A 21,513-nucleotide genomic window follows, 5' to 3' on the forward strand; every position below is an offset into this window, starting at 1 on the left:
AGTGTAGCTGATAACCGCAAAGTCTTCAACAATTGTCCAATATCTCAAGTGAATTGTAATTATGGCACCAAATTTCGCTATACTTGAAGATTCTTTGCCAATGATATCGTTTTTCTGAGTAGAGAATACACATCTACACAATTGCCTATTTTTGCTAACTAAGCGATGGTGATGATCGGCCTAAACCAGGGGTATAAAAGATGAATGAAAAAATCAACTTTTACCACAATTACACTCTTCAAAACCACTCAATTGAAGCTATCATAATGACTGAAAAGGCTACAGATATCCAATTCACTTTCTACAACGGCCAAAAGATACCAGCTTTGGGATTTGGTACTGCAAACGTTGGTGACAGAGCACCTCCAACAAAAGAAGCTCTCAAGATTGCAGTTAAAGCAGGTTATAGACACATTGATACTGCTTGGGTTTATCAAACTGAAGACTATATTGGTGAAGCATTGAAAGAATTGTTTGAAGAAGGTGTTGTTAAAAGAGAAGATTTGTTCATCACTACAAAAGTTGGTACTCCATTATATCAAGACCCTGAACGCTCATTGAATGAATCATTAAAGAAGTTGGGAATTGATTATGTTGATCTATTGTTACAACATTGGCCATATGGGAGTGAACCAATCTTTGATAAAGATGGCCAATTGGATCGTACCAAATCAATTGAAAGTAAAGATGCTTTGAATAAGGATTATATCAAATCTTATCAAAGAATTGAAAAGTTATACAAAGAACATCCAGAAAAAGTTAAAAGTATTGGTGTTTCAAACTATTCAGTGGAGTTTTTGGAAAATTTGTTAAAAGTTGCAGAAGTGAAGCCAGTTAATAATCAAATTGAACTACATCCGCATTTACCTCAAAAAGATGTTGTTGAATTTAGTGAGAAAAATGGTATCCTATTAACAGCCTATTCACCGGTTGGCTCTAGTGGAGCACCAAATCTTGAAATTCCAATTGTTAAAGAGCTAGCTGCCAAATACAATGTTACTGCCAATTCAATCTTGACATCTTATCATATCAAAGAAGGTAGAATTGTCATTCCAAAATCTATCAATGAACAAAGAATAAAAGATGCTATCGTCTTAGCACCTTTAACAGAAGAGGATTTACAAAAATTGAGCGAGTTTGGTGAAAAGAACCCAAAAAGATTCATTGCACCAGCATGGGGTAAAGATTTAGGTTTCAAGGTCTGGTAATCTTGTATAAAAATCAACATTTATCTATTTTTTCCCACTATTTAATGTATCATATTGCTTGACAACATAATCTACCAAGCTATGAGCAATAGCAGTGGATGGTGGTAGGAAAATTTCATCTTTTTCACCATCTAGTAATCTTCTAATCTTTTCAACATCAAACCATTTAGCATCCAATAATTCAGGATCATGACCTAGATCAATCACTTCATCTTTTCCATTGAAATCCACAAATGCAATACATCCAATCATCAAATTTGCAGGATATGGCCAAGGTTGACTCTTCAATATTTGAACTTTTGAAGCTTTAACACCAGTCTCCTCCCAAACTTCACGTAATGATGCAACTTCAATAGTTTCTGAAGGTTCCATAAATCCTGCAATACAACTATACATTGGGCCTGGGAATCTTTTACCTCTTCCTAACAGTACTTTATCAAATTTTTCATTAGTAATTGCAGTTATAATTACAGAATCAGTTCTTGGAAATGAAATATTTGAAACACTTGCATTCTTCACTGGACATTTTGAATCAGCATCACTTGAACATTTCAACTTCGTACCTGCTTGAATCGCAACGTTTCTTGAACCACAACCAGCACAAAACTTGTTTCTATTTAACCAATCAAGGTACATTCTCCCGTGAGAGAAAATCGAAGCATCAAAATTACCCAATTTGAAAATCAACCCACGATCCGTATAATGTGTGAATTTATCCAAGAATTGTGCTTTCAGTTCAACATCTTGTGTAATGTCAATAGCATAATATGGTACACCTTTATATTGCTTATATTCAAGTCCGGTTCCAACTCGTTCATCCATTCCCAAAAATACAAACTTCATTTCATTCAAACTTAGATCTTGAACTTCATGTAATTTGATAAAATGGTCCACTGCTGGTTTCAATTCATTATAGTTTGAATAGTATAAGGCTTGTTTATCACTATAACCTAATGGGAACTCATTAATGAATAAAACAAATTTTGTGAATGGACTTGTCAATGATTGTTTAATGAATTGCTCGTCAGTACGAAGAAAAGAGAATCTGTTGACGGTATCGTGGCCAAAGTATATATAATCTGAATGTGACATTTCTGGTGCTATCTTTTTCAAGTGGTTTTTCAATAGGTTGAGTCTTTGAGCCATTTGTACCAGGAGGGATTTCAATTGAACTGCTCTTACTTTACTAATCCGATTTTCTATTGTGGAGTTTCAAGTTTGAACAACCTTTTCAAATGCAAAACGGATTCGCGAAGCAATCTAAACTACGATAAGCTGAGCGTGTATAAAAGTCTTGATTAATTATAGCTAAACAATTTAGATCAAACATGAAAATGTATAATTCTATCCTTCTCATCTTGGCTTATCAGGATTCTTCAAGGTTTCTTTAAAACACCTGAATCTGGTGTCAGTTGGTTCAAAAATAATCTTCAATATGCTTTACAGAATCTGTATTGACGTTTCCCTCAAGAACAAAGAAAATCTGACAAATAACATATATTTTATGGATGAGTTTTAATGCTGACTTGCTGATGTTGATGATGATGGAAAAATTGGGTGGATCACTAGAATTTTGAAAGACACAAGCAAATTTGGAATACCTAATGACAAAAGACAAAAATTAAGAATAGAATAAGAAAAATAAAGTATGAGTAAATAAAAGCCAACCACTATTGATGAAAGCGCAAATTAGATCAAAAGACAGTCTTTTAGTTTATGCTTTTTCCATGATAGTAATGTTGAACAATTAAATGATGCAAAAATAATGTTTTCTTGATGAAAAAAAACCTGATCACAACCAATGTGGATTACCTGCTCCAACTGTAGCATTTTGTGGTGAATCATCATTTGGTTTTATTCCAAAACGTTGAGCTTGAGCCTTTGCTTGTGGCACAGCACCTTGCTGCTGTTGTGGTTGTTGTGGTTGGTTTCTATTCACTTGAGGTATCGTAACATCAGCAGTCCAGTTATTTATTCTGGTAGCGTTTGCCCTAGGGTTAGTTCTGTAAGATTGACCTTGTGTACCAAGTTGTTGTGCTCCAGCTTGAGGTTGTTGTAATTGTTGACTGGCAGCAGTTGCTTGTGGTTGTAATTGAGCTTCATGTTCAATTGGAGTCGTATGTTGTTGCTGTTGCTGTTGTTGTTGTTGCTGCTGTTGTTGTTGCTGTTGTTGGGCTAGTTCTTGATGGTGTTCTTGTAGTATATTTTGATCACCATTGCCTTCTTTCTCGTTTTCACCACCAACTTTTTGGGCTTGTTGTTTTTGTTTTTGGACGGCCCAATCAAATATATAATCATACTTGTAACCTTCTCTTAAAAATAAATCCCTGAATAATCTTCTCAAATATGTATAATCTGGTTTATCTTCAAATCTCAAGGACCTTGTATAATTCAAATAATGAACAAATTCCACTGGTAAACCTCTACCTAAAATTTCAGCTGGTGTTGACATTTTTTTCTCCATAATACGATCATATTTTTGTCTTTTAGTGCCAGCTTTCAAACCTTGCCATGGTAAAGAACCTCTGCAGAAATAAATCAAAACATAACCCAAACTTTCTAAATCATCTCTTCTTGATTGTTCGATACCAAGATGTGTGTTTATACTGGCATATCTAGCTGTACCTGTCAAATTCTTATTTTCTCTGTATGGTATATGTAAATGAGTTCTAGGGTCTCTAAATTTTTTGGCTAAACCAAAATCAATAACATTAACTTGTGATCCTCTTTTACCAATACCCATCAAGAAATTATCTGGTTTAATATCTCTATGAATGAAGCATCTTGCGTGAATATATTCAATACGACAAAGTAATTGATCAGCCAAAAGTAAAACAGTCTTGTAACTGAATTTTCTGTTACAATAGTTGAAAAGATCTTCTAAGGAAGGACCTAGCAAATCAATAACCATTGCATGATAATCACATTCTGTACCATACCATCTAACAAAGGGGATACCAACACCACCACTTAAAGCTTTATAAACTCTAGCTTCATATTCTAATTGTGGATGTCTAGCAGATACACTTTCCAATTTGATAGCAACCAGTTCACCACTAATGATATTTGTACCTAAATAGATATCACCAAAAGAACCTGAACCGATTTTACGACCAATACGGTATTTTCTTCCAACTCTCAAGTCCATATTACCAGTAGCTTCACTTACAACTCTACTCATAACTCTCTATATTCTTCTTAAAACTGAAATTAAACTTGAACCAAAGGTATGAAGTTGATTATTTGAATTTGTGAAACAGATAAGTAATCAAGGCCAAAAAAAAAACAGAACCTGGCGGGATGATGATAATAATTATAATGATAACACTCTTGAAATTGAATCCTCTGTATGAAATTGAATTATAAACCTTTTGAATGAGTCAATCCAAAAATTTCCAAATTGATTTTGTTGTGGTTACTGACTGTTAGCTGTTCTCGTTGATGATATACGTAACACACTAGCTTTCGGGTTAAGAAATCAACAAAAAAACCTGTGAAGCAAAAAAACAGCTTGTGGGACTAGTCAGGAATATGGGGTGAGAAAACCAAAAGGAATAGAAAATGGATAAAACTTGATGTTTATACCCTTAAAAGGTCTTGTTTGAGATGTTTAATCTTCGATGAAGTGAAGGGGATGTTGTTGTTGTTGTGGTTGGTTTTCAGGGAATTTTTTTTTGGAATTTCTGTTTTTGTTTTTGCGACTTTGGGCAATGGAGCCAGTTCCGAGGGTTGGGTTTTCTATTTACAAAATGGGTACTAAAAAGGGAGAAAATATAGGTTTTTAAAGCTATTTTTGTATTTTAATTTGCTTACTGGGTAGGTGTAATGGTTTGAGTTAGTTCAATCTTTTCTATCAGCTTTTTATCACCTAATCTCTCTGATTTCATCAAATTCTCAAGCCCTTTGGGTCTCTCATGACATCAGCTTATTCACGTGACTTTCGGCCCTCGAAACTTGCTTTTTAGTGTGTAACAAATCAATCCGAACAGAGCTGATTTGTTTCATCGTTGATTCATCAATTGATTGAAACCGAATATGTGCATTGATTGGACCTCAGTTGTCCTTTGTCAAATTTCTCATGTTGTTTGCTGAAAAAAATTATCTCTTGTTACTTCTATTGAGTCCTTTGTTTTTTCTGCTCAGAGGTCTAGATCAAAGTCTATATAAACTCCTGTCCCCCAATTAGTTTGCTTCCAATTTCACTTCTTGTCTTTACAATATCATATAAGAGAACAAAAAAGCACATAGAGGTCCTCTGTTATATTAGTATTTGTGGTATCAGATAATGAGTGATTCAATCAGGAGTTTGAATGGCTCATATCAATATCAAACATTGTAATTAACGGATTTCACTAGTGCCAATTTATAGGTAGTGGAGATATTGAATATTATTCAGTTTGGTAACTGTGAGTTTATGACTTTACTCATTTGTATCATGATCAGTTGATCGTTTTGCTTAGGCTGATGAAATAATTTGGTGATTTGCAAGTATATAACTGGAATGTCGATGAATAGATGCATGCAAAGCAGTTGATTACAGTATTTGCAGTGTAGCTCAAATTTTAGAAATTATATAGTCTTTATTCGATGCTCTTCTCTTCGAGTTGTCCTTTTTTAGTTCAATTGTTTTTTGTCAGAGTTTTTAGGCACAATCAGCTTGTTTTGGATCCTTCCTAGCCTCTGACTTCATACTGAACTTCTCTTTAACAAACAATTTCTTCATAACTCTTCAACTGACCACCTTCTTCATAATCCAATCCACCCAATCAAGTAAAAATCATTGATCAAAAGTTCGATTGCAATCTGCCAGAACCCCACGGTTATTACTTTTCTGCCCATACCGACTTAATTTTCGCGCACTCGTCTTTTCTTGAAAAAAAAAAGTCGTTGAAAATTGAAGGTGAAGAGTGAAGGATCAAGTTTGAAATTAGCATCAACGATACAAGTGCTGCTCTAGTTGTTGTTGAAAAGATCGTATCAGAGATGTCTGAATTCGCAAGATTATTGAAGACATCCAGGCTATCAGCTTTGCCAAAACCACAAGCTAAAACTCGTGGTAGAAATTATCCTCAACAACCAATCATTGAAACTAGAGCTAATGCATTGGCCAGAAATGAATGGGGTTTAAAATATCCTTTACCATCAAAGATCAAATCACGTTATCTTTCGTTCAACCAACTTGATAATATGGAACATATGGTTGATTTTGAAACAAATGCGTCATTCCATCTTAAGAGACAAAGATTTCAAGAAACTGGATTAGTTCCACAATATGAAACTCCAAGGGAAAATCCATTATTTTATGATTCTTCAAAAAGTACATCCAGATTCGTTACATTAACTTCGTTGTGTAATTTGACTACAAGAAGTGATCCAAAAATCGTTATGAAGACGATAAATGAAGTTGAAGGATTAAGAGAAGAATTTAAACAATGGTTATTAAAGAAAGATCCTTCAATATTACTAAATAAAAATTTCAATCAAAATGATATGGTTGGTCCTGCTGTGGAGTTTTTAAGTGAAATTAATGCTAAAAAACCTGTTGATACAGTTTCTGACATTCGTCATCACAATAAATCACAAACTCGTTTCCAAGGTACTGGTGGGTTATCATATAGTTTAAAAGGTAGATTACCAAATAGTCCAAATGGTGTTGAGCAAACATATGTTGGTCCAGGTCGTATCACAAACTCTGGTTTAACTGCTAGAACAGTTGCATTTGGTGGGTTCACTGCTGAAGTTCCAAATACCAGTAGTGCTTTACAAAATACAAAAGCTCAAGCTGATGGTAAATCTACAAGGGAAACTGTCATACCTTTTGCTGTTGAGAAAGCTGTATTTACAGATGAGGGTCAAATCAAGATCAGAACTAATACAGTCTCTAAGAGATCAGAAGGTATGAGTGATGTTGAATTCAACAAAAAACAATATGAACTTTTAGCTGGTAGAAGGGCTCAAAATGTAAGACATGAGAAAGCTGAAGTTGATGACTTGTTGAAATTGATTCAAAGCACTGCTAGAAGATAAAAAGTGTGTGTTTTTCCTTTATGTACATAGGGTTGCTATAATATCATGAAATTAAATAGAATTCAAAAATCTATAAACAGTTAATGTAAATTAAATCAAAACAACACACCTTTTGTAGAAGGCACTTCATTAGTACCATTACTTGAAATGGATTCCTTGATGGCAATGGCTAAAGCTTTAAATGCTGATTCTGACCTATGATGATCATTAAAACCTCGTAGACAATCAACATGTAATGTAATATGAGCAGCTTGAGCAAAACTTTCCAAAAAATGAGGAATCATTTCACAAGATAAATCTCCAATTTTTTCTCTTTTAAGACCTAATTCAATAACAGCATATGGTCTATTGGATAAATCCACAACAGCTCTAGATAAAGCTTCATCTAAAGGTGCAAACCCTGTACCAAATCTCTTAACACCTCTAACTTGTCCTAGGGCTTCTTTAAATGCCATACCTAATGCAATACCAACATCCTCTGTTGTATGATGGTCATCTATATGTAAATCACCAATACATTCGACAATAAGGGACCAGCCACCGTGTTTTGCCAATGCATGGATCATATGATCTAGGAATCCAATACCTGTATTGATGGAAATGACTTGAGAAGAAGTTGATTGGGTTGCATCATAAGATTTATCTTTCAAGATTGATTTTTCAATAGTTACTGGTCCACCATTTAATGACACTGCTATTTGGATCTTGGTTTCGTTTGTGATACGACTTATTGTGGCTTTTCTTTCATTACTTGTTCCGTTAGCTGACATCTTGAATATCTATCTTTTTATAACCTGGATCTTGAATGAATAAATAAATTTGTAGTGATGATGACTGATTACTTTTGACGGTGCTTTTGATTGGAGGTCGGAAGTTGATTGTTTCATTCACGTGACCTTCTCGAGGGTGAAAAATATTTTGATGTCAAAAGTTTAGTACGCACAATTATCTATACTGAGATGCTTAGAAAGTCATATCTACAATGGATAAAGTTATGATGCTATCTGTTAGAAGATTCAGTACTTCAACTACACTTTATAAGCGTATTCTTCCAGCAGTTGATGTATCTCATATCACAAGTCCAGGAAATGGTAGACCTGAAGGGTTTGAAAGAAATTTCCCAATAGCAAGAAGACAGAAGGCATGGGAGAAAACTGGTGAAGATAAAGAAACGTATTTTAAGAGAAAACATGCACATACACATGCTATGCAAAAGAAGAGAGCAGAGTATGCCTCAGAAAATGGGGATTCCAAAAGTGGAAGAAGATCTGATAAAGTTGATTTCAAAAAAGAGCCACGTCCAAGAAGATCAGAGAATAATGATAATAGTAGAGAATCAAGGTATTCTGATGACCATAATAGAAGATTTAGAGATGGTCGGTCCAGTGCAATGAGTGGGAAGTATCGTGAAAGAGAATCTTCAAGATTTTCTGAATCAAGAAGTGCTGAATCTAATGATTTTAATGACATGAATGATTTCGAATCAAGACCAAGACGTGAAAAAAGAGAAGTATACAGTGGTATTAGACCTTCACCATTATCTGAATTTATCTATGGTACAAATTCAGTGTTTGCTGCATTATCTGCTAAAAGAAGAGAGTATTTTAGTAGGTTATTAACCTTCAATCCAAAACCTGAGGATCAAGAAATTATTGATTTGGCTAAAAAGGAAAACATCAGAGTCCAAAGGGCAAAAGATAAAAATGAATTGAATATATTATCAAATAATGGTGTTCATAATGGATTTGTTTTAGAGACTAAGCCAATGACACCTCAACCTATTCATTATTTAGATGAATCCAATTTTGAAAAAGGTACTTATAGAATCATTGATGATGAACTTGGTGAAAAAATTACAAGGGAATGCAAAACTGAAAATCCACATCCATTTGGTGTTTACTTGGATGAAATTAGTGACCCTCATAATGTTGGTGCTATTATAAGATCTGCTTATTTCCTTGGTGCTGATTTTGTTGTTGTTTCAAGTAAAAACTGTGCTCCATTATCTCCAGTTGTTTCTAAAACATCTGTGGGTGCAATTGAATTTTTGCCAATCTATAGTGCAACTTCACCATTAAGCTTTTTAGACAAATCAAGAGAAAAAGGTTGGATAGTGGTTAGTGGTGCAGAAGCTTCACATCCTACAGATTCTAAGATTAATCAAACATTGCGTTCTAAAGAATTTGAATATGGTGCATTGAATAGTTTATTAGGTGAATCCCCAGTTTTATTAGTTGTTGGTTCTGAAGGTAAAGGTATTAGAACAACAATGAAGTTAAGAAGTGATTACCTTGTTCAAATTGCTAGTCACCAAAATGTTAACCCAATGGTTGATAGTTTGAATGTGAGTGTTGCAACAGGACTTTTGATCCAAAAGATCATGGATATTTAGATGAGATACTTTGATGAATTTTGTGGCATGGTTATAGATTAGTTGAAGCGTGTAAATAGGAAAGGAATTAAACTTTTAATTGATGATTACATACCAGTGGAGTAGTGTCTAATAATATCGAAAGGATCAACAACTTCTGACTTGAGGAAGCTTATATAAAGTAAAAGATCTTTATGAATCGTGTTACATTCATGATCATGATCGATCTAAAGCTAGTAGATAAGTAAATTAAATTTATCGGCGATAATCGGACAATCTTCCAACACTTTAAAACTGAACTGAACAATCAATTTGAATGTTTTGAAACTGAAACTTCGACCAATGGAATCCTTAGCACTGTTATTTGATAAAAATGAATTAATCCGTCTGTTTTGGGTTTTTTCGATAGAGAAGTTAGCCAGAAAGACGACATTGGTTTTTTTAATTTAACTTCAAAACTATGTAAAAGTTTCAAGATTTTGGAAAAATTCCTGAAATACACTATTTTAACTCAAAAAAAGCATCATAATCACCAGGAAATGCTATTTAATATAAAAATAAATTCAAATCATACTAATCTCACTAAAATAAATTAGATATTTACAATTATTGTAAATTCCAGCAAATCGCCGGGTCTAGCCTTTGTTATGAAGAGATTCCCGGAACGTCAAATTTTTGCGAAAAAAAAAAACGACACTTCAAAATTTTGCGCGAAGGGTTTTTTTTCAATTGTTTTATGCTGGTTCATTCACTACAAAGTTCAAACTAAAAGTGTATAAACCATATCTCTAGATCTTATTCATAACTTGAAATGGCAATTCATATTGTGATAAACAATTGGAGTTCTCTGAGTGAAGAATCTTTCTGTTCATTTAGCCAGCCAAACAGACCTTTTCCTTCTAGGCAGCCAGCTGCTCTCTGCCTGAAGTGACTCGTCGTGAGCCTCATAATCTGGAAAGTTCCTGCCTAGCCTGCCTGGCTTCAGGACCCAAACGGGTAGAGTCCGTGCCTACGCCAACTTTTTTTTTTAAATTTTGAACATTCGATGAGGTCTGCATAAACTATGCTCTTTGAAAGGTTTGCAAAACAATTGATGGTGATTGGTGGGTCAATTATAGAAGGACAGAAGCTATGGATATTATAGAATCATTGAGGATATTTGTGTTGAAACTTTAGGTTCTTTTGGGCTGGTTTAGGTTATCCAATTGAGTCACATCTGGTTTTGTATTGTTCGCTTTGACATGCGCGTCGTGTTGTCAATTGCATGATTTTTAGCTGGCTTTGTTTTGGTTTCAGTGAGAATTTTTTTTTGCCTCTTCATTCCTCATAAAAGAACACGTCAAAGAGTCAGAAAATGTAGGTGGTTTTCAAATGAAATGTTGATTCAATTAATCTACAGCGCTCTATAGGAATTGAAGTATTTAGACGGATGATTGTATCCTGACGGAATGTTAATAGAAACAACTACAATTCACACGATCATTAGATTCAAAAAGCAATTGCAAAGTCAAAAGCTTACATTGTATTAGTATTAGTTATTAGAATAGACTTGATCAATAATAAATAAAAAGTATAACCAGCCGTATGGTTTTTAAACAAAAAAAAAACAAAGCACCAAAAGAGAACACGATTTCAATAAAAAAATAGAACAAAAAGATAAACACCGCTCATGAATATAGTATAACAACAATAAAATGATCAATTATATGTTCAATGTGTGTGTTATATATCACTGACAAACGTGATATTTAACATGATGATATAATAATAATAATGATGATGGATAATCTATCTAGTTAATTGATGAAACAATTGATTTTAATTTGGCGGTAAATTTTTTGAAGAAAGATTTCTTTTCAGTAGCGGCTTCACCTTCTTTATCAGTAGTGGCTGATTTTTTAACTTCATCAACTTTCTTTGAAGCTTCTTCTTTGACATCCTCAGCTGAATCAGTGACTTTCTTTTGAGCATCTTCAGCAGCTTCAGTAGCTTGTTCTTTCAAGTTTTCAGCGGATTCCTGAACTTTGTCACCTAAATCTTTAGCTTCAGTTTGAGCATTTTCAACTTGAGGTTGGACAGTTTCTTCAACTTTCTTTTCAACGGCTTCAGACATATTTATTAATTGTTGTGGATGTTTGTTAATACAGATTGTATGGGAAAACAAGAGGGAAAAGGGTAGAATTAAGATAAACAAGGTGGCGGATTTCGTCTAGTATTTATATTTGGCCAGGGCTTGACTGAGAGATACCTGCTCATCAGTTTTTAAAGTTTGTCTGTATGTGCTCTGCCATGGCGACCAGTGCCAGCAGCGCGCGTGAAACATGCCCGTAATTGCCTCTTTGGGAAGGAGCGTAGCACCGCTGCAGAACGTTGTGGAAAGTTTTGGCATGTCACTTCAAAACAAACAAACACGAAACAAACACAATTCGAAGGTTAAACAGCTTGGAAATAGAGCGCTTATGATGAGTCCATCTTGTTGGGAAGGATAAGTGGAGTTGGAAAAGGCTCTCTTTTTTCAGCCCTTCTTTGTACGGACTTATCTCGTTGAATTCTATTTTTGGACAGTTATGCCAAAACCTTCCAAAACAGTAATGCAAATATTCGCAATTTTTCTCACAAATAGGAAAATCTTGTAGGGCTTGAAGATCCAATTCACAAAACAGATAAACAACAGAAGTGTCGATGCTCTACAACATAGGGAATTTGGGTCATAGAATCCAAGCATGGAAATGTAGAAACCAGATCACGCTCTCTGAAAGATCTGTTGCTTGTTGGAAAGCTCAGGGCATAAATCATCTTCCGTTCCCAATAAAACAATTCTGAACCAAATTCTAAAAGGGCATCTCGGATGAGTTGTAAGTTTTACACCATTAATTATCTGATACGATGGAGCAGCTACACCTTGCACAAGGCTCTATCCTAGACTGCCTAGAGACAAACAAATTATATAATTGTTTCTTTCTGGCACTCCTTCACGATCCAATTCTCTATGCAAGAATCAGAACATTCTGGTCCAGATTTCGCGTCACATAAAATTTTAGAGGAATTAGGTCCAACAAGACCCACTATCCTTACCAGAAAACACGGCTCTACTCTAATATGACTTCAGAATAAAACATATCCAACTAAATGAAGAAAGAGGCAGTATTACACTTGCAAAAATGTCCAATTCTGAGATATGACCCTCGTAAATTGCTCTAGTCACGCTTTCAGCCACCTCGGAATACACGAACATCGCTTCCGCGAATTCGATTTTTGCCATTTCATCGAAAAAACAGGAAAAAAGTGAACAGCATAAAAAACGTTATTAATGTGGTGATTTGAAACAATTGACAACAATCTATTTATTTTGAATTATCTATCAATTCATCTATAAAATTCACAAATAATAACCAAGCAAACAATATTATTAGTCAACAAAGGAAGATAAAAGTCCCTTCTTATTAACAAGAAAAGATTCAAAAGTTGGGCACGCCATATCATATACAAAACACTTCATCTTTGATCAAGAAATCATGTATCAGCAACGTCCAGTTTATCCAGATACAAATCAACAAAGAAATGTTTCACAACCTATCCAATTGTCATCAAATAACATGAATGCTGCTTTACAACAGCAACAACAACAACAGCAGCAGCAACACAATTTGTTAAACCAAGGTCAATTCCCAGCTTTCAATCAGGCTAATACAATCTTACAAAATGCAAGTCCAGCTACAGCTGCTCAACAATTACAATCTCATTTGACTCCACAATCTGCTCCAAGCACAATGTTCAATCCTCAAGTGCAACAACAACAACAGCAAATACCACCACAACAAGTTGGTGATATTGGAGCACAACAACAGCAGCAGCAAAGTCAAGGCGCAAAAGCTTTAGATGATGATAAAGTTTATCAATGGATCATTGAACTTTCATATGGCCCAAATCGTGAACAAGCATTATTAGAGTTGGGAAAGAAAAGAGAACAGTATGATGATTTACCATTAGTTTTATGGAATTCATTTGGTGTCATGACTTCATTATTAGACGAGATTGTTTCTGTTTACCCATTGTTATCACCTCCAAACTTATCATCTGCTGCTTCAAATAGGGTTTGTAATGCCCTAGCGTTATTACAGTGTGTTGCAGCACATCCTGAAACTAGAAACTTGTTTTTGAATGCTCATATTCCTTTGTTTCTTTATCCCTTTTTGAATACTAATTCAAAACAACGTTCTTTTGAATATCTAAGACTCACAAGTTTAGGTGTTATTGGTGCATTGGTGAAGAATGATACACCAGAAGTTATTTCATTTTTATTAACTACTGAAATTATTCCATTATGTCTGAGAATAATGGAGTCCTCTTCAGAATTATCTAAAACAGTGGCCATTTTCATTGTCCAGAAAATCTTGGTTGATGATGCTGGATTAGCTTATGTTTGTCAAACCTATGAAAGATTTGCTGCTGTTGCTTCAGTTTTGAAAATAATGGTTGATCAATTAGCTACTCAACAAACTACAAGACTATTGAAACATGTTGTTAGATGTTATCTGAGATTAAGTGACAACCCTGATGCAAGAAAAGCCTTAAGACAATGCTTACCTGAATCTTTAAAAGATGCAACATTCCATGCTGTGTTACGAGATGATGTTGCTTCCAAAAAATGTTTGGCTCAGTTATTATTAAACTTGGGTGATTATGAAGGTCAGCAAGCTCAATCTTTATCTCAGCAACAGCAACAGCAACAAGTACCACTACAACAGCAACGTCCATGAATGAAAGATGATTTAAATGATTTACCATGTTATTTGCTTTTCTACTTTTTCACTACAAACTCTTTTTTTTTAAATTGGCATTGGGGATTTAGTTCTTCTACATTTGGTGGTTTTCTATATTTTTTTCAACAAACATTTACTTTGGAATTTCAAAAATAATTAATGCATACAGACCTGTATGATAGAGGATAATATTAACATAAAATTGAATGAATTAATTGAATAAATTGTAGTTCAAAGTTCACCAAAATCTGAAATTTACCCGGTTTTCTAATTCGTACTTTGAGCTTTCGCGAATTCGATGAATTTTGAATCTCAACACTTGTCAAAAATCCTCCTTTCATGGACGCGAGAGAGGACAACAGAGTAAATATTAATACTCAACAACAACAACTGCCCATTGTTGACTTGGAAGCCATTCGAATTGACATTCAAGGATATACATCTGCTGTTCAATCATTAGGTTGCAATCTCAGAGAATAAGATCAAGATAGGGTGTTTCAAGTGTTGTGTTGGAAAAAAAGTTACTGATCTGATCTAAAATGTCAACACATTCTTATAAAAAGTTTGAAGATGTGGAATCAGGCGCAATGCCTGACAAGATGACCATCTTTCAAGATTGTTTGCGTGCTTTCAATTCTTCTCCAGTTGATGCTAAAAAATGTCGTACTTTAATTGCAAGATTGTTAAGATTGTTATATAGTGGTGAAACTTTCCCAAAGCAAGAAGCTACTACATTGTTTTTCTCAATTTCAAAACTATTTCAACATAAAGATTCTTCATTAAGACAAATTGTTTACCTTGCTATTAAAGAATTATCCTCAATTTCTGATGATGTCTTGATGGTTACTTCTTCAATTATGAAGGATGTTCAAAATGGTGATATCATATATAAACCAAATGCCATTAGAACATTAGCTAGAGTCTTGGATGGATCTACTGTTCATGCTACTGAAAGATTGATGAAGACTGCCATTGTTGATAAACATCCTTCAGTTTCTTCAGCTGCTTTAGTTTCTTCATATCATTTATTACCAGTTGCTAAAGATGTTGTTAAAAGATGGACCAATGAAACTCAGGAAGCTGTTTTAGCCTTAAAATCATTCCCTTCCACCAATGAAGTATTTGTTACTGATTCATTAATCACTCAATATCATGCATTAGGTTTATTATACACTTTAAGAAATCATGATAAAATGGCATTGAGAAAAATCATTCAACAATTTTCCAAGAATTTAAGAAATCCATTGGCTATTTGTCAATTGATTCGTTATGTTCATGAGATCTTAACAAATGATCCATCATTAATCCCAACTTTATTCCCATTATTGCAAGATTGGTTAAATGATAGACATCATTCTGTTAATTTAGAAGCTATCAAAGCTGTTGTTTCATTACCTGTCACCAATGAACAATTTGCCTCAGCAGTGTTGAGATTACAATTCCTTTTAACTGCTCCAAAAGTTGTTTCAAGATTTGCAGCTGTTAGAATTTTGAATAGATTATCTTTGAAGAGTCCTGAAAAAATTGTTGCTGTTAATAATGAATTGGAAAGTTTAATTAATGATCCAAATAGATCAATTGCAACTTATGCAATCACTACATTGTTGAAAACAGGTACCTCTGATAACATTGAAAGATTAATCAAGACAATTTCTAAATTTATCAATGATATCTCGGATGAATTTAAAATCATTATTATTGATGCTATAAAGACATTATCACTAAAATTCCCACAAAATTATAAATCAATGCTTTTATTCCTTGTTGATATCTTGAAAGATGATGGTGGATTTGAATTCAAAAATTCTATTGTTGAAGCATTATTTGATATGATTTATTTCGTTCCTGAATCTCGTGATTTAGCATTAGAAAACTTGTGTGAATTCATTGAAGATTGTGAATTTACTGAACTAAGTGTAAGAATATTGAACTTGTTAGGTAATGAAGGTCCAAAAACTACAAATCCAACATTATACATTAGACATATTTATAATAGAGTTGTTTTAGAAAACTCTATCATTAGATCAGCTGCTGTTATTGCATTATCAAAATTTGCATTGATTGATCCAACTATTAATAAATCAATCAAGATTTTATTGAAAAGAATTGTTAATGATGTTGATGATGAAGTTAGAGATCGTGCCACTATTTCATTGAAATTTTTGGAAAGTCTTGAAAAAGATGAAGAATCAAAGAAAGATATTGTTGAATTGACTAAACCATCTTATACTTATGATTTATCAATTTTGGAAAGTAAATTACAAACTTATATTTCTGGAGATCAAGCCAATTTCGTTACACCTTTCAATATTGAATTAGTTCCAAAGATTTCTGAGGATGAATTAAGAGCTATACAATTAAGAAACAAAACAAGTAAAGTCGAGGAAGAAATCAGATCAAGAGATCAAATCAAAGCTTCAGTTGATGAAACTGCTCATAGAACACATTTGGAAGAAAGTCAAAATGCAGATTTATCCAAACAACAATATATTCAAGAATTGGGATCAATTACGGAATTCCAAGATTATGGTGCTGTTTTACATTCATCATCAATTATTCCATTAACTGAAAAGGAAACTGAATTTGTAATTGAATCAATCAAACATGTCTTTAAAGATCATATTGTTATTCAATATAACGTTGAAAACACCTTAGATGATTCATTATTAGAGATGGTTTCAGTTATTGCCCAACCGGAATCTGATGAACTAGTTGAAGAATTTATCTTATCAATTGATAAATTACCACCACATGGTAAAGGTACCGTTTACGTTTCATTCACAAGACCAGAAACTTCAACAATCATTACAACTCCATTCACAAACACTTTATCCTTCACTTCTAAAGAATGTGATGCACAAACATTTGAACCATTTGATGATGTTGGATTTGAAGATGAATATCAAATTGAAGATTTAGATTTAACTCCTGGTGATTTTATCATTCCTTCATATATCGGTAATTTCAACTTGGCCTTTGATGAATTAACCTCAGAAGCTATTGGTACTTTCAACTTGTCTTCTAATTCAATTCAAGAAACTGTTGATCATTTGATTGATGTTCTTTCATTGCATCCTGTTGAAGGTAAGCAAGTTGCCAACGAAAGTTCTCATACTTTGAAATTGTTTGGTAAAACTATAAAGGGTGATAGAATTGGTGCTTTAATTAAGTTTGTCAAGAGTGCTAAGAGTGGTGTTACTTTGAAAGCTTTGATTAAAGCTGATGATGAAGAAATTGCAGAAACCGTCTTGAATGGTATTAATTGAATTGAGTTTTTTTTAAAAAAATCTTGTATTGGAGGGAATGAGACCTCTTGTTGTTTTAGTTTTTTTGATTGATAGTTGAAATATATATAAAAGTATGAACGTTGGATATCATGTAGACTACGATAAATACAAACAATAAAACTTTTCTCCATTCATTAAAAAAGAAGCACAACAAGTATATAATAATATTCCATCACAATCGTTAAAAAACACATAAAATAGTCGAAACAAATCAAAACATTAAGAAACCTCATAAAAAACATACTATAATACAACCATATTTATCATTAAACCATTTTCAAATACCTTGAAACATAGACATCAAAATCTTATCATTAGCATCAATACCCATAGCTTTATCCAAATTCTCCAATTCTTCAAAACTATAATTAGAGTTTGTCGAACTTAACAAATACATCAGTGGATCATTATCCTGGATCTCCTCTTGTTTGATATTCAAAGAGTTATTGTTTGAATGAGTTGAAGTTCCTTGTAAGTGGAGTGATGAATTGTAAAGTTTTTCAAAATCATTGTTAAATAATTGCAAGCTATGGGTATTTGAACCATCATCATGAATTGGAGCATTTTCAAATATCGAATTTGATGTTGTGGAGTTTGTACCTGATGATAATGAATTGGCTAATGAGGTTTTAATCATAGCATCATTGGAGAATGGGAAATTATCAGATAATGGATCAGTTGAAAGATCATCGGTATTTTGGCCAGCCAAAGCATCTGAAGCTGAACCACCAGCATAAATAAAATTCAAATCATCATGTAAATTGATTGCATCAATTGGAAGATTTGAATTTTGTAAAGATCTTGGTAATGATGATAGTTCCAATGGTGTTGAATCCAATGGATCTATTTCGTTAAACAATGGAGAATGATCATGATGTTTTGGTTTCTTGAAAGATGGTTCATAATCAAGAAATTCATGTGGTGTGTTTGTAGTTGAGGAGGATAATACTGGTGAGTTTGCATAAGATGAATAATTTGGAGAAGGTGTTGTCGAACTGTAATATGATCTCTTTTGTGACAAACCAGGTCTAGTTCTTTGATTACCATAAGCATTAGCAGCTGCAACTGAATCATGATCAAGTGGGGATTCAAGACCAAAATTCGAACATAATGAAAGATTGTGCTCATGTTTTATTATATTGACTGACCAATTTTTGTATTTGACTGAATAACTAACTCTTAGTCTGAATGGGCATGAATCTTCAGGTATTGATCTTCTAACTCTTTTCAAAACGGGTTTCCCATTGACAATTTTTGTTGTTGTAGTTCTTGGAGCTGATGATTTTCTGTGAAGATTTTTACATTTGAACACAACTTTGGAAGCATCTGATCTTTCAATAACTAAACTTATACCTCTTGGGTCCAAATTTTCATGGATCCAAGGTTTAATGTCATCTCTCGAAGTGAAGTTTGGAACAGGGTCCAACGCTTCCAAAATTTCCTCATTAGTTGCGATTTTATTGATGTTGTAATCCATATTTGTGGTTTAAGCTCCTTATACCTATGAACAGCAGGGTATATTTTGTATTGTAATTTGAATATGTACAGATATAATATTTGAAGCAATTGATCACAACGTTGTATGACGGAAGGAGAGTACCAGGTTCTGAAAGGGTTTTCCACAACGTAAATTCATGAGGAAACTCTCGACTGATGGAATTGATAATTTATTTATACTGGGAGAATGCTGCCTCTTTGTTGATTTGGAAAAAGGCCGTGATCGCTCAGAGTAAAAATTTTTATCGATTCCATCACCGACCAATAAACGTTGAGGCTCCGGGACAAAAAAGATGGAACCAAAACACGCGTTTGGAGATGAATCAAATAGGAATAATGAAATGAAAATTATATGGAAAGATAGACCGCAGCTCATTGAGTATTATCCACTTTTTTCCATAAAATTTCAAACATCACTGCCAAAGTTATGGAGCTAAAACTACGTTCTGGGAGGTACGGGTAAATGACTGATGGTTTCGATTAGATCGCATAAGATAAAAATTTGTTGGACAAAAACAATTTGTATGGCTCGTTCCAAATGGACAAGCTTGGATGCCAAAAGGAATTATACAAGAAGCTTAGCCCAAGTTAAACGAGAATAATTGGTGGGAGTGCACAACAGTTCGACGTGGTGAATACTGGAAGTTATTTGGAAACCGTAGCCCGTAGCACTGTCTCGATCGTGAATGGTTGAACCTTGATGGTATTGTTCTCACAACGTCCTCCCATTTCCCAATCCCACGTCGCAAAAGCTAACCAAGTAGACTGAAGTTTTAACTAGCCTCTTTGCAACTGAGCTCTACGTCCATGATGAGCAGAATTGGTTTGCATCTTCTACTTTGGCTGCAATAAATTTAAGCTTATGAAAATTTTTATCTTTTCCATCAGTTGAAAGTTTGGACAAAAGTGTACGTCTCGACCAAAAAATGTCATGCGGAAGAGTCAATTGTCCATTTCTGGTTACCAAAGTGTCTACCCTGGGGAACTTTTGGCGTAACTGGCTACAACTTTAATTTTGCTAGGCAGATGTTTTGATAGACAGAAGAAGAAACTAGAGTCACTGATCGAATAGATAACTTTCTTTTGAGAGTCAAGAAATTCGTATAGAGTTTACCGAATAACAGAAGTGTTGTGTCACAGCATCCCGACTCTCAAGCAGCTTGCAAATCATGATTCTCAACGGTTCATCAAAACTTGTTGAGCTTCGATCCATGAAACTTCTGAGAGTCGATGAGCTTAACTTTAATGATCAATTGTACAAATCACAATCCTCCAAACCTTAGAAGTCAGAAGCCCTAAAGATACGTACTCGAAATCAACCATGAGAATGGGTACAGCTGAATCTATAGAAGATGGTAGGAAGTTGGCTCAGTTTTTCAGTGACCACTGACTTGACAAAATACAACTGGAAATCTATCAAGTGCTATAAAGTCCTTCCTTTAAACGTCTTAAATCGAGATATTGGATCCCAAAGTTGAGCTTCATCTCAGGGATTGATTCAAGTCAAATTCTGATGGAAATGCTGATATTGAAAGCTAGTAGTACAAAACAATTTGTTCTCAAATTATCCAAAGTACATGAGCAGATTAACCGAGAACCACCAATCAAGCATCAGTGAGCTATAATGCCGACTGAATAGAGCTATTCTGGGAGAACCAAACAGATTACAAAGAACTTGATTCTTGATTCTTGAAGCTGAATATCCAATTTGGAAGCTGTATATGAAAATTTCAGATATTCGATCTAGTTTGCTCAGAATCAATTGGTGTCACTTGTGGATGAAACAATAGTGAGATCCTGAGTAATTTAAGCAACCATAGAATCACTTCGACAAGGTTTCCATTCTGAAACCATCTGGTTTTGAAAGTTCATTCCTTAATTAAGAAATATCTTTGACTGCAAATAATAAAAAATAGTTTGTTGCAAAAGTACATCTTTGCACTAGCAGCTAATCAGCTTCAAGATGTGATAAAAGATCGATTGGACTTGACTTGAAGCACTGAGCTAATGCTCCTCTCTTATCCTTTACCTTAACCATATTCTATAATCACACTCTATACCCTCAACCCTCAACCCTCAATCTCTATACCTTCTACTTCAACCATCGCGTTGGCACAGATGAAATTCGCGAACTGAAATCAAAACAAACGCGATCACGAACTAAATTTTTTTGTTAGTCGCGCTCTGGAAAATCGACACGGTACGAGCACTCCGTCACCAATTAACTGAATTTGATTAAAACTATCAAATCTTTTATTTAAGCTGCTATTCTTCTTTTCCCAAGGTGAACCCAGAACCACAAGGGAAGAAGAAAAAGCCAGTCGTTACCACATCTCCAATCCCCAGTACCACTCACCCAC

The 21,513-nt window shown here is 34.1% G+C and overlaps 10 protein-coding genes across 10 annotated transcripts; 4 read left to right on the plus strand and 6 right to left on the minus strand.

The window, feature by feature from the left end:
• Nucleotides 1-266: 266 nt before the first annotated feature.
• Nucleotides 267-1,208, plus strand: WICANDRAFT_33743 (uncharacterized protein; the record flags this gene model as incomplete). The annotated part of the gene is made up of 1 exon (XM_019182110.1): nt 267-1,208. The coding sequence occupies one exon, from the start codon at nt 267-269 to the stop codon at nt 1,206-1,208; it is 942 nt and encodes a 313-aa protein (XP_019037478.1).
• A 24-nt stretch (nt 1,209-1,232) lies between these two features.
• NPY1 (NAD(+) diphosphatase) lies at nt 1,233-2,300 on the minus strand (the record flags this gene model as incomplete). The annotated part of the gene is made up of 1 exon (XM_019182076.1): nt 1,233-2,300. One exon carries the CDS (start codon nt 2,298-2,300, stop codon nt 1,233-1,235), a length of 1,068 nt encoding a protein of 355 aa, XP_019037479.1.
• Nucleotides 2,301-3,000: 700 nt separating this feature from the next.
• On the minus strand, nt 3,001-4,389 carry HRR25 (serine/threonine protein kinase HRR25; the record flags this gene model as incomplete). The annotated part of the gene is made up of 1 exon (XM_019183729.1): nt 3,001-4,389. The coding sequence occupies one exon, from the start codon at nt 4,387-4,389 to the stop codon at nt 3,001-3,003; it is 1,389 nt and encodes a 462-aa protein (XP_019037480.1).
• A 2,452-nt stretch (nt 4,390-6,841) lies between these two features.
• HIS3 (imidazoleglycerol-phosphate dehydratase HIS3) lies at nt 6,842-8,005 on the minus strand (the record flags this gene model as incomplete). Its single annotated transcript, XM_019180479.1, has 1 exon — nt 6,842-8,005. The coding sequence occupies one exon, from the start codon at nt 8,003-8,005 to the stop codon at nt 7,331-7,333; it is 675 nt and encodes a 224-aa protein (XP_019037481.1). The 3' UTR covers nt 6,842-7,330.
• A 227-nt stretch (nt 8,006-8,232) lies between these two features.
• On the plus strand, nt 8,233-9,627 carry MRM1 (Mrm1p; the record flags this gene model as incomplete). Its single annotated transcript, XM_019182188.1, has 2 exons — nt 8,233-8,462; nt 8,679-9,627. The coding sequence occupies 2 exons, from the start codon at nt 8,233-8,235 to the stop codon at nt 9,625-9,627; spliced, it is 1,179 nt and encodes a 392-aa protein (XP_019037482.1).
• Nucleotides 9,628-11,398: 1,771 nt separating this feature from the next.
• On the minus strand, nt 11,399-11,719 carry ZEO1 (Zeo1p; the record flags this gene model as incomplete). The annotated part of the gene is made up of 1 exon (XM_019185060.1): nt 11,399-11,719. One exon carries the CDS (start codon nt 11,717-11,719, stop codon nt 11,399-11,401), a length of 321 nt encoding a protein of 106 aa, XP_019037483.1.
• Nucleotides 11,720-11,815: 96 nt separating this feature from the next.
• WICANDRAFT_85347 (uncharacterized protein) lies at nt 11,816-11,995 on the minus strand (the record flags this gene model as incomplete). The annotated part of the gene is made up of 1 exon (XM_019185879.1): nt 11,816-11,995. The coding sequence occupies one exon, from the start codon at nt 11,993-11,995 to the stop codon at nt 11,816-11,818; it is 180 nt and encodes a 59-aa protein (XP_019037484.1).
• Nucleotides 11,996-13,376: 1,381 nt separating this feature from the next.
• On the plus strand, nt 13,377-14,366 carry CAF40 (CCR4-NOT core subunit CAF40; the record flags this gene model as incomplete). The annotated part of the gene is made up of 1 exon (XM_019182176.1): nt 13,377-14,366. One exon carries the CDS (start codon nt 13,377-13,379, stop codon nt 14,364-14,366), a length of 990 nt encoding a protein of 329 aa, XP_019037485.1.
• Nucleotides 14,367-14,908: 542 nt separating this feature from the next.
• Nucleotides 14,909-17,635, plus strand: SEC21 (coatomer subunit gamma; the record flags this gene model as incomplete). Its single annotated transcript, XM_019182195.1, has 1 exon — nt 14,909-17,635. One exon carries the CDS (start codon nt 14,909-14,911, stop codon nt 17,633-17,635), a length of 2,727 nt encoding a protein of 908 aa, XP_019037486.1.
• Nucleotides 17,636-17,933: 298 nt separating this feature from the next.
• Nucleotides 17,934-19,133, minus strand: AFT2 (Aft2p; the record flags this gene model as incomplete). Its single annotated transcript, XM_019183730.1, has 1 exon — nt 17,934-19,133. The coding sequence occupies one exon, from the start codon at nt 19,131-19,133 to the stop codon at nt 17,934-17,936; it is 1,200 nt and encodes a 399-aa protein (XP_019037487.1).
• Nucleotides 19,134-21,513: the final 2,380 nt, after the last annotated feature.

Source organism: Wickerhamomyces anomalus, assembly GCF_001661255.1.
Source record: "Wickerhamomyces anomalus NRRL Y-366-8 unplaced genomic scaffold WICANscaffold_5, whole genome shotgun sequence".
Lineage (NCBI taxonomy): Eukaryota > Fungi > Ascomycota > Saccharomycetes > Phaffomycetales > Wickerhamomycetaceae > Hansenula > Hansenula anomala.